Source organism: Pseudopipra pipra, chromosome 2 (genome assembly GCF_036250125.1).
Source record: "Pseudopipra pipra isolate bDixPip1 chromosome 2, bDixPip1.hap1, whole genome shotgun sequence".
NCBI classification, from domain to species: Eukaryota; Metazoa; Chordata; class Aves; order Passeriformes; family Pipridae; genus Pseudopipra; species Pseudopipra pipra.
The window spans coordinates 31,604,123-31,619,294 of record NC_087550.1 but is presented as its reverse complement, the minus strand read 5'-3'; the positions used below and the strand labels follow the sequence as shown (position 1 = coordinate 31,619,294).

Sequence of the window (15,172 nt, the reverse complement as noted above, 5' to 3'; positions counted from 1 at the left end):
CCAGGCCCTACTAAAGCCAGCAGGATTTGTATCCCAGCTGCCCAACATGTGCCAAACCCTTTCAGAAACTCACTTGTGCTATCTGTGGTAGTGTGGGGGTCTTTCTGGATAACTACTCTTTTAATTTTCATTTTCTATATAAGTGTGCTTTTTTTTTCTTTTTTAACAAGGAAACCTTCAGCAGGATCATTTGCATTCTTTTTCCTAACCTTAATTCCTTAATTCAGATGGCAGCTAAGAACAGTACATAGGTTTCAAGTTTAAGCTTTTCCTAGAACTAAACTGAACCAAAAGAGCCAGACAGGGATTGCCTTCAATTCAAGGGAAGACTGTCAGGAGGTTTTTCTCCACTGTTAAGAGGCAAATGGGCAAGGCTGTTTTTACAGACAGCTTTTGAGGGAAATACTGCCACGAGCAATGAACTTAAACGTCTGCATGTTCTGATCTTTCCTTTTCTTCTTTTGTCCTTCATCTGCCAGCTCAGGCATTTTCTCTGTGTCCATGTGTTTGATCATGATGCCCTTAGCTTTTACCTTGGCATTATACCAGGTTTTCTATCTATCCTGGTACTAGACTGCCCTGAGGTTGTTTAACATGAGACAGGTGCATTCAACTCAAAATGAACAAGATACATTTTGCTTCGTCCTCTTATTCTCAAGCAAAATGGCCACAGCAGCTAAAGCCAGGAGATTGTACCAAATGACTGTACTTATAGGCACTTATCAGCCTAAGCATATCACAGATGAGGTTCCATGAGAATGTAAAATCCCTACACAAGGGATTATCAGACTATTACAGTTATTCTTCTTATATCTCTATAATGATGTCTAAAATCTTTGGGAGAAAAAAACTCTCCAGGTAAATTAGATAAGATAGAGAACAGCTCTTTTATTGAAAGCCTTCTCGCCACAGAGTACAAAAGGTGCATACAGAATTCTTACACTTTTATATCTTTACTAACTATCATATCTAATAGGGACAGCCAATCCTAAGACCCCTTTTGCCCTGGTACCCTGCCCCACTGGGGTCCCTCCAATGGTCTTGGGCCTTCTATCTTGTTTTGTCTACCATCTCTCTTGTTATTTCGGTCCAGGTGCACATCCCAACGGAATCCAACGGAATGTTCTTGCTGAATATCTGTTGCCTTGAAAAGGTGGTTAAAAGACAGTTAAACCAAAGCTTCAGGAATGTGACACACAAACAGTAAGAAAGTAGCGGTCTAAAGTGAAGGGAAACTACATTAAAAGCTACAAATAGCTAAAAATCCTAAAAACTCAAAGGCGTCAATAAGCAGAGAACTGTTGTTTTGCAGGTGAAGTACAGAGACACATGCAGACTAGATGACATGACCAGTGTCACACAGAAAGGCTGGAGCAGAAGAAGAAGTGAAACTGAGATCATCTAATTTCATTAATAACATTCTTCCCAATGAACTATAACTTTCTAGATTTTTGTTCTATGGTGCTCTGTTGAAGTTTTATCCAGAGCAGAAAGATAAATCCTGTATATGTGTGTGTGTATTTATATATACCAATAAAATATGGAAGTGGTAAGGTCAAAGAGATTTATAGTGTCAAATTAAAATACATATTATTAATAACTTGGCTGAGAATGGCTAAGCAGTCATGAAGACCATTTCCACACATCTGAAACCTTTAAAGGAGAAGGCACAATGAGTTATGTTGGAAATATTTTGAGAAGCAGCAGAAATTCATCAGGGTGAGATTTCCCATGGCACCTATCCTCAGTCAAGGAAAGAATATACATTTCTTGCAGAAAAGTGGGGGTTAGGATGCATGGAATTTTCCCAGTGAAAAATGCCTAGCAGAAGCAGTATTTTTCTCTTTTTTTCCTAATGCCAAGCACAGTGTCAGCAGAAAACATCTTTGAGTAAGGAGGATTGGAAGGACCAATGTCTAAGTTGTGAAACACTGGATCAGAGTTAGTATTAAAGACAAATCTTTAATGTGCTGCCACAGTGTGAGATGGCTTCTGTGGAATTTACTTTTCTGGCTTCTGTTCTAAGGCTAGTTTTGTCTGCTTGAATTTTCTTGACAGCTTGTCAAACTTTATTTGTATCTGAGCAATGGGAACGTAAAGGCATCGGTGCACCCCTGTCCGTTTTGCCACTGTGGCCCAGATCTTACCAGGAAGATTTAATTTAATTTTCTTGGGAATAAAGAATGACTTCACAAAGCAACAGTGTAAAATTGTCTGATATGCCATCTGGCATCCTAGAGAGCATTTTGACAATGATTTGGTCTTTCAGGCAAACTTTTATGGACAAATTAAAAAAAAAAAGGAAAAATGTAATTAAAGAAGAGGAAAAATTGAGACTGATTTTCCTTGTAAAACACGAATCCATACAGCCTCATGTAACAGTAGTGAAGGAAACAAAACAAAAACAAAGAAATAAACAAAGCCAAAAACAAACAAAAAACCAGAGGCAATACATGAAATCTGTTAATGATTTAATGGAACGATGAAGCTCCGGCTACAAGAAATCCAGTTTTGTTCAACTGCAGAAAATACTCTGAGCTAGCATTCCTGGACTGATGGAATAAATCTCTTCTATTAACATGAGAGATAATTTTATGTAAATGTATTGAGAGACCTTCTAGCAGAGCTGAGCATCTTAGCAGTACCACTTAACTTCTTTGTAGGGTAATTGCATTTAGACCAAGGTCTTCTGAAGGAAATGGCTGACTAAATTAGCATTAACCAGGTTCCTGGGGGGCTTGGGCATTGTGGATACTCGATCTTGCCTCCAGAAAGGACATGTTGACACTAGAGGAGCCAGCTGCTTCCAGCAGTCTATATGAACTGTTTTATCCAAGTGGGGTAAATTTTGACACCCAGGAAGAGAAGATTTGAGACTAATCAGGGATGGTCTGAGCTTGAGTTTTCCTCCAGTTTCCATCCCTCTCGCTTTTAAATGAATTCAAATTTGCGCATGTTGCTCCAGCTTCTTTTTATCACTGTGGTTTGGGAATGATGTCCCCTTTGTGGGAACATCTTTTCTTATAGCATGGAAATAAAGCTACTCTTATAGTCCTCGGGAGGGTGGTGGATGCAGCTGGGCTTGCTGACGAGCTGCTTCTCTGAGAAGAGACAGTGTCCAAGTTAGTGAGCACGAAGGTGTGCTGGCAGAGCTGGAGCTACAATGAGAACTGAGCTGCCAAGAAGAGAGGAAGTTCCTTGTTTGTCCACGTTGTCCTGGTACTTGTTGTAGAAATAGTTGTCAGTGATATGTAACAGACCAGATGCTTGCTGATATAAAGCGCATCCCCCCATTAACTGAGCCAATGTGCATGCAGTATTACGTAGAAGTTTGCAACTGCTTGGATGTGTTTTCTGTAGGGCAGCTGGAGAGACACCTGCAATCTGTATTTTTTCCTTTACTTCCTTTAAACTCTTGGAACCAAAAACAAGAGATGGAAGTGTTCTTGCATTCATAGAAATGTGTGATATTGTCTCTCAATTATTTTAAAACATTTGTGGTCCCTGTGTTGAATATGTAATTCAGAATACTGAGTCAGTCATGCTCAGGTCTTAGTATTCAAGAAACTGCATTCAAATCTGCAGTGATTCTTTGTCTTTCACAAAATATGCAGCCATTTCATGACAAAATGAGAGAAGGCTGTTTCAAACCCTTCCTCTGCTCTCTCTAAAGGATGGAAAAGGAGACAGCAGGGTGGAGGCAATCATGGAAAAATCTGGGAAGAGAAGGCCTAGCTTCTGCTCTTGAGTCAGAGGTGTGCTCAGTCACATTCACTTCTTGCTGAAATTGAACTATGGTTGGTAACCTGCTGACTTCATTGGGGTTATTCCAAGTGTTGACATTTTTCCAAGCATATTCAATGGCATTGTGATCCTTTGAGTTATGCTCTACCTGTGTGTTAGTGATGTGCATAATACTGTACTGGAATATTATTTTCCATTTGTTGTATATGGGAAGCTGAGTTAGAGCTCTTCAATAGGAGAAGCAATAGCAGTATTAAGGATATTATTCTGCCCATTAGCCCCATCCCTGGAAGTGTTCTAGGCCAGGCTGGATGGGGCTCTGAGCAATCCAGTCTAGTGAAAGGTGTCCCTGCCCATGGCAGGGAGGTTGGAACTAGATGATGTATAAGGTCGCTTCCAACCCAGACCATTCAAAGATTCTAGGACTCTATGATTACTAGCTCCAAACTTTGTCCAAGTCCTTGCCTACATGACTCCTAACAAGTCAGTGATGATATATCAAAGTAAACTCAATGATAGAAAAATCATTTCCAATATCTCATTTTCCTGCAGCCTATTCCAAAATTATGTGTTAATCCGGTCACATTTTAGATTGCAGACACATTTTGGTAACCCTTCAGTCATTTTTGTTAATATCGGAGCTCTCCATTTAGATCAGTGGGAATTTTATTTAGGACTCCCTGGCAAATGATCTGCTTTCTGAACTGTGGAATGCACAAATTGTGCAGCCTTTATTGAATAGAAATAATACTTTATCTCTTTGCATTATACAATCTCAGATTTTTAGGTGACCTGTAGGAAAATGATCCCTAAATGATCCAAGTTTATGAAATCGTCTTTACAAAACATTGCAGATATCATCCTTTGCCTCAGTGAACCAGTAAAGCACCATTGCTCTGTTGCAGTGCAGCTGGGATGATTTACTGTAACTGAGATCTGGTCCTGCACCTGGAGGAACACTGGCTTTCAATCTCTGCTCTCCAGCAGGATGGCAGTTAGGAAAATCATTCACTGGGTCACGTTAGCACACTGACACCACAATTTGCTGTTGCTGCTCAGAAAAATAGTTACCTTCAGCCAAAAATTGGGTTCAGACAGTCTCACAGACATATGCTGCTTTGTCTTTATGGGAAGCTCCTAAAGTAGTAGTATAGTAATGACTTAAGAGGTCTGGAAACAGGCTTTGGAATAAGAACCTAGAAAATTTGTCTTTGGCATTACTGCATGTTTTCTGACTGACCTTGGACAACTGAAAATCATTCTGTGCTTTATTTCCCTCTCTCTGTAAAAATATGAGTCCTGCAATATTAATCAGTGTTTGTAAGGATCCTTGAAGTCCTTAGATAAAAGAGCACATTACAGAGCATAGAGTAATTAGAATAGATGTATCCTATAAAACAGTGCAATCTGCCAAACTGGGGAAGAAAAAGCCTATCCTGTTAGAGTGCTCAGCTCCTCAAGCAGTTTGTAAAGAAGGTATCTGAACCTGGCAAATTATCTGTCGCGATTTTCCCAAATGGGGAAGAAATGAGCTGCCAAGCCTTGGTCAAGGGCTTCTGTGGCTCTTGTGCCTTAAATATGTCCATGCACCGCTTGGTAGGTGCCTGTTCTCTTTGATTTTAAAATGCACATTGCATTAGGGCAATATCGTTAAGACACTATTGGATATTAGGAAAAGGTTCTTCACCCAGAGGATGGTTGGGCACTGGAGCAGGCTTCCATGGGAATTGGTCAGGGCATCAAGCCTGACAGAGTTCAAGAAGTGTTTGGATAACACTCTCAGGAACATGGTGTGGTTTTGGGGCTGTCCTGTGCAGGGCCAGGAATTGGACTCAATGACCTTTGTTGGTCCCTTTCAACTCAGGATATTCTATGATTCTGTGAAATTCCAGTGTGATATTGTGAATCCTACAAGAGTTTATAGCTAATGAAGGATATGCTGCAGCAGTTGCTTTTGTAGAGTAGGATAACTGTAAACCTTACCTTAGGTATTGATGTTTTTACATAACTCCTGAGAAAGCCTTCAAGAGCAGCATCTCACCATCAAAACACACAGCATAGCTTCCAGCTATCCAGGATATAAAGGCCTGGACTTTCTAATGCATTAGAATTCCCAGACACAGAAATAGAGGAAAAACCTACATTTGTCAAAAATACTTACTATTTCTTATTATTTTTCTCCTTTTTGCAGACATGCATGTGTGATTCGAGGCCAGGTTATGACGGCAGATGGAACCCCTCTAGTCGGAGTGAACATCAGCTTTGTCAACAATCCTCACCTTGGGTACACAATCAGCAGACAAGATGGCAGGTAGGATGTCTGTATAGAATTTACAGTATTCAAGCAGTAGTAACAGCATTATTGCCATGAACATTAAAGAGAAACACCTTCCAAGAGCACCTTTATTTTTGATGCATTTTTAAGACGCTGATACATTATCGTTGGTTGTTATGGGGCTGGCGGCCAGTCACCAGTGCTGCTCCTCAGGGTTCAGTTCCAGAGCCAGTCCTGTTCAATGTATTTATCTACAATATGAGTTGAATGCACCATTAGCAAGTTTGCAGATGGTGCCAAACTGGGAGGTGCTGTTGACTCTCTTGAGGGACAGGAGACCTTGCAGCGGGATCTAGATTGGAGCATTGGGCTATGATGAATGGGATAAAATTTAAAAAAATCAAAATGCTGGATTTTCTGCCCCCAGAATAGAGTAACACCAGGCACAAGTATAAATTGGAAGAGAAGTGGCTGGAGAGCATCCTTGCAGATAGGGATCTGGGGATGCTGGCCAGCAGCAGCTGAATAGGAGCCAGCAGTGTGTCCTAGCAGCCAAGAGGGCAAACTCCATCCTGTGGTGCATCAAACATAGCGTGACCAGCCAGTCAAAGAGGTGATTGTCCCACTGTACTCGGTGTTGGTACGGTGTGCAGTTGTGGGCCCCACAATTTAAGAAATATGTTCAAGTCCCTGAATGTGTCCAGAGGAGGGCAAGAAAGCTGGTGGTAGAGATGGAAGGAATGTCCTGTGTGAGGAGCATCTGAGGACTCTGGGTTTGTCTAGTTGGAGAAAAGGAGGTTGAGGGGTGACCTCATTGCTTCCTACAGCTTCCCAAGGAGGGAGTGCTGAGATCATCTCTGTGATCCAGTGACAGGATGTGTGGGAACGGTTCGAAACTGCACCAGGGAAAGCTTAAACTGAATATGAGGAAACATTACTGAGAGGGTGCTCAAAGACTGGAACAGGAGAATAGGAGTCCTGTTCAAGAAACTTCCCTGTCTGACCATCCCGGAGCCACTCTGGCAGTCATTCTCACAGCACCTGAACTGGGACCAAAGCCCCTTCACAGCTACACACCCCACACTCACACAGTCAGACTAGGTTTCCTTACTGGCTCAACCCCAGGCTTCAAATAGCAGAGTCTCAGACATCTCAATCCTTAAAAGAATTTAATCTTGGTGCAATACCTAAATAACAGCTTGGGTTGGTGCCTCCAAGGAGGGACCCCAAACAAAGGAACCCCTGGGCTTTTTTCCCCTCACGGTCTAAGCACAGGAAAGTCTGGAGTCCTCAGCTCCTGCTGCTTCACTGAGTGTCCTGTCACCTGACTGGGCCACAATCCTCATGCCATTTGTTATGCAAAGGGTCAGCAGTTCGTGACCCTTTGTTTTGGTTCCCACTCCCCAGAGTTCAGTGTGCAAGTCGAACTGTACCTGCACCCCAAGCCACCTGCACTGAATGCACTCCTCAAAATTCCTAGAGAGGTGATCGATTCCCCAAGCCTGTCAGTGTTTAAGAGTAATTTGGACAATGCCCTTAATATGGTTAATTTGATCAGCTCTGAATTGGTCAGGCAGTTGGACTTGATGATCCTTGTAGTTCCTGAACAACTGAATATTCTATTCTATTCTATTCTATTCTATTCTATTCTATTCTATTCTATTCTATTCTATTCTATTCTATTCTATTCTATTCTATTCTATTCTATTCTATTCTATTCTATTCCATTGCTATTCTATTCTATTCTATTCTATTCCTATTCTATACCATTGCTATTCTATTCTATTATTATTGTTTATTATTTGTTAGTATTAACTTTGTGATATCACCTAGAATCCTTAGCCAAGAATTGGGCAATGGAGTGCCCATGCATATAAAGAAAAGACGTCTCATGCTCCCAAGAGCTCTGTTCATGCTAATTCATGTTGAAATGATTAGGAAGAAGTCATTAAGATTACGGTTGTGTTAGAGGCAAAATCTGAGCAATCATGCTCAACCAAAACAAAAGCATTGTAAATTGGGAATGTCTTTCATCTTATCTTTTGTTTGTCAGTCCTAATTGGCTCCCTTTCTTTTAAGAACAGAAACGTAACATAAGGGGTTTCAGCCGCACATGCTTTATGTACCACTAACCAATAGCACTTGGGAGAGGATTTATAAATTTTAGCACGTCTCCAACCCACAACTTTCATTGAAGGTTTGACTTGGCCTGAGAAGCTGATAGAATTATAATGAACATGTGGTAGCAACTTGTGCTTAACGCTGTCCTGTTCACACTCAGGGGCTTTTGCACCCATTGTAACACTGATGGTGACTGGGAGGCTTACTGAGTGATACTCCAGCTCTTAGATGACGTGGCAATAAAATGTGGATAATAAAAAGGCATTCCAGAAAAACTAGGGGTCTTGCTTAGAAAAGGATGCCTCTGGAGCTGGTGTCTTTTTATTGCCCCATAGCTTAGGCATTACTGCAAAAAAGAAAAAAGTTGAACGGTTATGCTAGGAGTATCTCCATCATCCTTATTGAACCTATTTTGCATGAAAGTGGGATCCAAACCACATTTTCATGATCAGCTTGGTGTGTACGGACCAGCACAAAATCTGTGTCCATTAGAACAGATAAATGTGCCTGAAAAATTCCTGGACAACAATGCCTGTCATAACCCTTTTTCTATCTGTTTCCTTGTACATATACAAGATCCAACTGCTGTGTGTAATCTTACATTTAGCTTAGAAGTACTTTGAGGAAGGGACCATCTCTTTACTTTGCAATTGGGCTGTACCTAGCACCTCTACTGCACGTCTAGTCAGCAAACATACCAGTAAGCTAAACAGGGACAGAGCATGGAGGTGAGTGCTGCTATCCAGGCTGCAGGCCTTTGTAACTTGCAGGCAAATAACTATTTTTTTCTTGGGTGGTGAAAGGCAAACACCCCCCACACATACTGCTATATACCTACTTCTTCTGGCAGTGCAAACTAGGGATGCTCCTTACATACCATGTTCTTCCCAAGGTCTAGCTGAGCAGGGGACCCAGGGCATAAAGCAATGCAGCTGGAGCATCAGTATGCTCCACCAGGCTTCAGTGGACTCTTGGTTCCTTGGGGCTGGTTGCCAACCTCCAGAAGTTAAATTAGTTTCAAGAAGCTCAGCCTGCAGTTTGCTGACTCAGCCCCCAACAGATACTCAGCTCCAAGTGATAAAAGTGACAGAGATCAGGTGTCTCAGAGCAGGGAATCTGTGACCAAGTGGGATTCATCCTAAAGCTGTGGTTTCTGTCAGCAGCTGGTGGGGGTCAGCGTAACCCCAGACTTGTCTGGTGTCAGCTCTTCTGATTTCACTTTCTTCACCTTCCTCTCAAATCAGTCTGCTTCTACAGAAACTTCATGCACATGTGGTGCACAGCCAACATCCAACAAATTGCCCAGTTGCAGTACTGAGTGTATGGAATAATAAAAATACCTTCCAACTTGGCTGAGGGATACACACAGGTATTTTCTTAAATGAACAGTACGCAGCACTGCATCTGTGTACTCTGGAGGTAATAAATGGACAAGTGAAAGTCACTTTTCCATGAATAGACGAGTTAAAGAACACCAAAATCATATAGACTCATGGAATGGTTTGTGTCGGAAGGGACCTTAAAGGTCATCTAGTCCAACCCCCCTACCATGAGCACCTTCCACTAGACCGGGTTACTCAAAGCCCCATCAGATCTGTCCTTGACTCCAGTGAATTCTTCAGTAGTCTGTAAATTACCTTGAACTATTTAAGACCATTCAGACTAAAATTTATCAGGGCAGAAAATGTTGTCTGACATCCCTTATTTCTAATCCTAGCCTCAGTGCTGATTTGGTGAGTAGCATTAGATGCATCTCTTGACCTTCCCAGGCCAGCAACCCAAATTGTGAAAGGGAGTTAACAGTTACTTGCCTTCCTTACTGATTGTTATAGGATTCATTAAATACTATTTGTAATGCACTTTCAACATCATGTAAAGAATTACTGCTATTCCAGTCTCTATTATCTTTTTTCATGCTTTGAGTAATTTTTCAATGGAGCATGACTTCGGCTTTTTCACAGTGCAGTTTTCATGGGATTGAGTCACTTTGTTTTAAGAAGTTGATGCTCTTAGGCAAGAAGTAGGTTCTCCTGACCTACAGTAGCAGGCTGCATGTATTCCTGGTCCAGTGCAGTGCACAGTCATACAGGGTCATCTGGACCATCTTCTGTGTCATTCTGTTTTGGAGAATAAATGGGAGCACACATGCAAGCAGTTACCTTGTTCCAGGGGTCATGAGATAACTGCATAAAAGTCAATAGCTTTATTATTTGACATATTCACCATAGGAATATCTATTCATGAAAATGTGCGCTGAGTTGCCTGAAATTGATTTAGTAAATCAGTTTACTGATAGCAGAGTAATAACTGGAGGTTTAAAGTAAGGGAATTTAAAGATACAATTGCATCAGTTTAGCTAGATTGGTTTTTAAGCTGATTTTGTTGCTCCAGGTTTGGTTTGTTTGGTTTTGTTGGTTTGGGGGGGGGTTTTTTGGCATGGCCAAGTTTCAAAATGAGTAAGTTTTGGTTTTAGAAGTACAGTGAACTGAATTTTTCACCCCTGTAAGTGGGTTCACTGTATTCCAGGGCTCTCCTCTTACATCCTATTTAAGTCACATTACTTAATCTGAGCAAAACTTTAATAACTTCAAGGCTTGCATTTGTTTTTAGCCTAATTGTTGGGACAGAGATTTTGTTCATGTAACAAGGCACAAATAAAAAAATGACAAGTCTCAAACTACTCTGTTGTATGCACTTCTCTGTAAAGCAAAGTTAATAGACAAATCAAGTATCAGAACTGGATTATAAACCACATTTTTAAATAAAGCTTTATATTTGATTAAACTGGTAGTTTATAGAGGCTGCAAGTCCTCAGTGTCCCTGAGTTGTAGGAAGTGTTAGTAAAACAACAAGAAAGTCTCCAGACTTTTTCTTTCAAGTTCATTTTCATTCACATTCATTTTCTTTCACATTCAGCAGCTTTGGCCTGTTCTCAGAAATACCAAATACATGAACTTTCAGTGCAAAGAGATGGGAAAAGGGTTACACTTTTCTGCAGAGTTCTTATTTTTTGAGCCTACTTTGTGGATAAATAGATAATTTCATCCTTCAGCCTGTCTCTCCAGAGTTTTTAAAGAAAAACAACAATACAACTGTACAACAAGTATGATTTTTTCAGAGTGATAAAGAATACATCAGAGATCAGCAGCAGAAAAAGAAATAAAAGTATGTCTTTTCTTCAATCCCAAGATGGTTTCCCCCTTTTTTAAATTTAATTTCACTAAGGGAAACTGGAAAGAAGGTGTTTTCAGTTTGGGTTTTTCTGTTTGGTTTTGGGTTTACATTTTGTTCAATTCATCAAGGTAACTTGAAAGCTGCACCTTGAGACTCTGGGAAAACCAGGTCATGAGCAACACTGACTGCTAAAAAATACTGCATGACTCTGTTTTCACAGCTGGTGGAGTCTGACAAGGAGGTACTTTCCCTTCTGCATCCTGTTTTGGGGATGCAGCAGAGGCCAGGATGTTTTCCTGCAGCAAGTTCCCATCCATGTCCCAGACTCAGTGAAGCCAAAGAAGTGAAATGGAGGTGTTTGCAAATAAAGCCTCTTCCAACTTGCCTAAAAACTTATTGAGCATCATTTGTAATGTTTATTTCTTCCCTCCTGTTGCCCTGTTCAGTGCCCGGATCCATGCAGAGCAAGCGTCTTCTTCCCATCTGAAGGACTTGCCAAATGCTAATTGACTGTTAAAAACATTCACATCAGAGTACAAGTGTTGCTCAGCTTTGCTGGCAGGGACCAACAAGTTACTCATCAGGCTGCTGCAAGCCAAGCTCTGTAGGTCTGGGAAGCTGATGCCCCAACCCAAGTGGTATAATAAACATGGCTATAGCTTTTTAAAATGCTTTGCACTTCCTCTCATGGACTCAGTTTGACATTCTTCCATGAAAAACCTTCTTTCCATAGTTATATTTGCTAAATGAGACCTCACTCCATTAGTCATAAACCAGAAAGTGTTCTCCAAAGCCATTTTTTGCCAAAGACTTGTGTTTAGAAGTAGTTCATACCTGTTGTTGCTCCTCTGGTATTTTTGTAGCTGATGTGAAAGCCTCACAATTAATTTTAAAAAATAATTTCAAAACCATTTTTCATCTTGTTTCTTACCCTGTATTTACAAGGTGCATCAAGTCTGCCTTTGGGCAGTCAGATCCCAGTTCTCGTGCAGAGAAGCACATAAGCTCACAGCTCTTTAGGCACACGAGGAATTCTTCTGAAGCCAGTGAGCTTGTTCACGTGTGTAAACTCTGAGTGAGACTGTCATACAGCAGCGCCAAGCGAGGAAAGTGAGAAGCAGGGATGAGAAAACTTCCTTTGCCTGAAGCACACATTTGGCATTGCAACTGAAGAGATACTGAGAAAAACACAAAGAAGCAAACCCAAGAGGTCTTCAATTTGTGTTGAAATCCCTTCTTTTCTCACTTAACACCTCTTTTTTTGCGTCTATACATAGTAGATACACCCTGTGGTACTTGATAAAATCTCCATTTCAGACAAGATGTGGAGTTTAAATACAAAACTAAGAAAACCCCAGAATCTTATCCCAACATCTTTACATCCAGAGGAGGAATATTTTCCTTATCAAGGTAACATCTTTTCACACAGCTCTGGAGGGCTGTCTGTTAGCCTGACAGTGTTATCCAACACTAACAGAGGCAGAAAAGCCACTTGGCTGGAGGTGTCTTAGGGTGAAGTCACAGACCACAGGCAGTGATTCATCTGCTCTGATCTTAATGATTAAGAGTCAAAAAAGATGATGTGCTGAGTCCTGTGGTACACAAACAGCCTGCACAGCATGCATTCCTAGTACACCAGGCTCAGTCCATGACTGGGCTCTACATGTTTCCTGGGTTGCATTAGGCACTAGTCAGGTTAGCAGTGATGCCAAGACAGTTTATATGCAGATATGTCAGAGAAACCACTTTCCAAATAGTATATTTCATCATGTGAATTGATCCAATCTGACTGTGTTTGGATAATAAATCCTTTTTAAAAAAAAAAAAAAGAAAAGAGTATGTATGGTCAAATAGTACTAGAAAAGCACCAACAAAAATATAAATATTTGTTTCAAAAAAGGTGTGGGTATGTTTTTAATATACAGGAGGACAAAATGCAAAGAAGCTGAGCTTGTACTCCTGCCTCTGCCACTTGCTGTTACTCACCTAACACCTATTTGGACTGTAGGTTTTAGGCTCATAAAATGTGACTGATGATATTTCTTGCAGTTATTTTTTGGGGGTCCTTGCTAGGGAGTTGTTATCAACAGAGGGCGTGGTGCTTGCATTAACTTTGTATTCCATCTCTTAAAAACAGCTTTGATCTTGTTACCATTGGTGGAATCTCCATTATCCTGCACTTTGAACGGGCTCCCTTCATCACCCAGGAACACACGCTGTGGCTGCCGTGGGATCGTTTCTTTGTGATGGAAACCATAGTCATGAGGCACGAAGAGAATGAGATCCCAAGCTGTGACCTCAGTAACTTTGCCCGGCCCAACCCTGTGGTTTCTCCGTCTCCGCTGACAGCTTTTGCAACTTCCTGCTCAGAGAAAGGTCCTATTGTTCCTGAAATCCAGGTATGAACTGTATAAGCCAAGGAGACAATAAAGCATAGAGTTATAGAATCATAGAATGATTTGGGTTGGAAGGGATCTTAAAGATCCCTTTCCAACCTCCCTGCCATGGGCAGGAACACGTTTCACTAGATTAGGTTGATCCAAGCCCCATCCATCCCAGCCTAGAACGTTTTCAGGGATGGGGCAGCCACAGCTTCTCTGTGCAACCTGTGCCAGTGCCTCACCACCCCATTCTGTGCTTCTTTTGGCAGCTTGGAGCAACACAAATGCAACTATTCATCTGCTTTCCTAAACAGAAGCATTCTCTGTTTGTTACACCATTTTTCAGACATTTGCCAGTAGCACTTGCTCCCAAGCACTCACTTCACCAAAAGATTTCTTTTCCCTTATCCCTGAGAGATGAAAGCAAAGCACTTGTGGCTGACAGCATATGAGCTGGGACCCTTGTGTAACCCACAACAAGCCCTTGGTCAGCCCTTTGGCATTCAATATGCCTGGTGCCAGGCTGATGGACTGCTCCTGCTCAAATGCCTTTCTTCTGTTCAGGAGCAAATTCCACCCACGGGGCACTGTGGACCTCAGTGGTGGAGTGTTGGAGTAAACTTTCTCATGGTTGGAAGTCATATCCCTCACTCTACAAAGCTGCTGAGACGTAGTCAGCACATGGTTGGCAAAGGGCCAGCCTGCAGAGCACCTCAGTTTTATTGCCCTTTATGATATTTGGAATAGATGAGCAAAGCAAAAGGATTACCTTTAATTACTCATCCCCGTTTTCCTACTTTTTAAGGAAGTGTAGGTCAGATAAAGTGGTGTAGTAATCTGCTTTAAGGTATTTTGCTAAATGGAAAGTTGGGTTTTAAACCGAGTAGTCCAGAGAACCAAATTATTGATTTTCCTTAAAAACACTTACTCTGTTGAAATATCTGGATGTACCAGCATTCAAGCTTTACTTTCTTGGAAGTGTTGTTCCCCGGATTTTAGAGTTCAGCATGTCCTGGGTATTCCTTTTAGTGACAAATAATCATCTGCCAACAATAAAAAGTATAAGGACAAATTGTGTGCTTCCTGGGTGACTCCATTGGAGTTACAGTACCATTAATGAGAAAAGAAGTAATTTTATATCTTCTAATTTTAATAAACCAGGTTCTGAACCCAGCAACAAATAAAGGTAGTGATCTCTTTACCTTTCCCTCTGGACCAAATCTTGTGATCCTTCCTCACACTAATTTCCAATTACAGTCACTGCGTTTGTCCCAGCATAATTACTAATTAAGTCCCAGATCTTTTAAAGTCCACCATAGTGCAGATTCTTGGTTCAGTTTTCACATCTCTTTTTTCTAAACCAGCAAACACTGTGAAAGGTAATGTTCAGTGCTGCCTAGGAAAGAAAAAAATATCTGATACAGTGCAACTATGATCATAACCTCACTCATTATTTGGTAGGATACTTGTCAGATTG

General features: G+C 41.2%; 1 protein-coding gene across 18 annotated transcripts in view; it reads left to right on the top strand.

Moving 5' to 3' along the window:
* Nucleotides 1-15,172, top strand: part of TENM4 (teneurin transmembrane protein 4) — a 1,582,078-nt gene that overhangs the window by 1,489,186 nt on the left and 77,720 nt on the right. For all 18 annotated transcript variants that reach the window (XM_064644892.1, XM_064644901.1, XM_064644900.1 and 15 more), the window contains 2 exons: nucleotides 5,936-6,055; nucleotides 13,452-13,713. In XM_064644892.1, coding sequence (XP_064500962.1) covers nucleotides 5,936-6,055; nucleotides 13,452-13,713 — 382 coding nt within the window. The remainder of the gene's footprint in view (nucleotides 1-5,935; nucleotides 6,056-13,451; nucleotides 13,714-15,172) is intronic.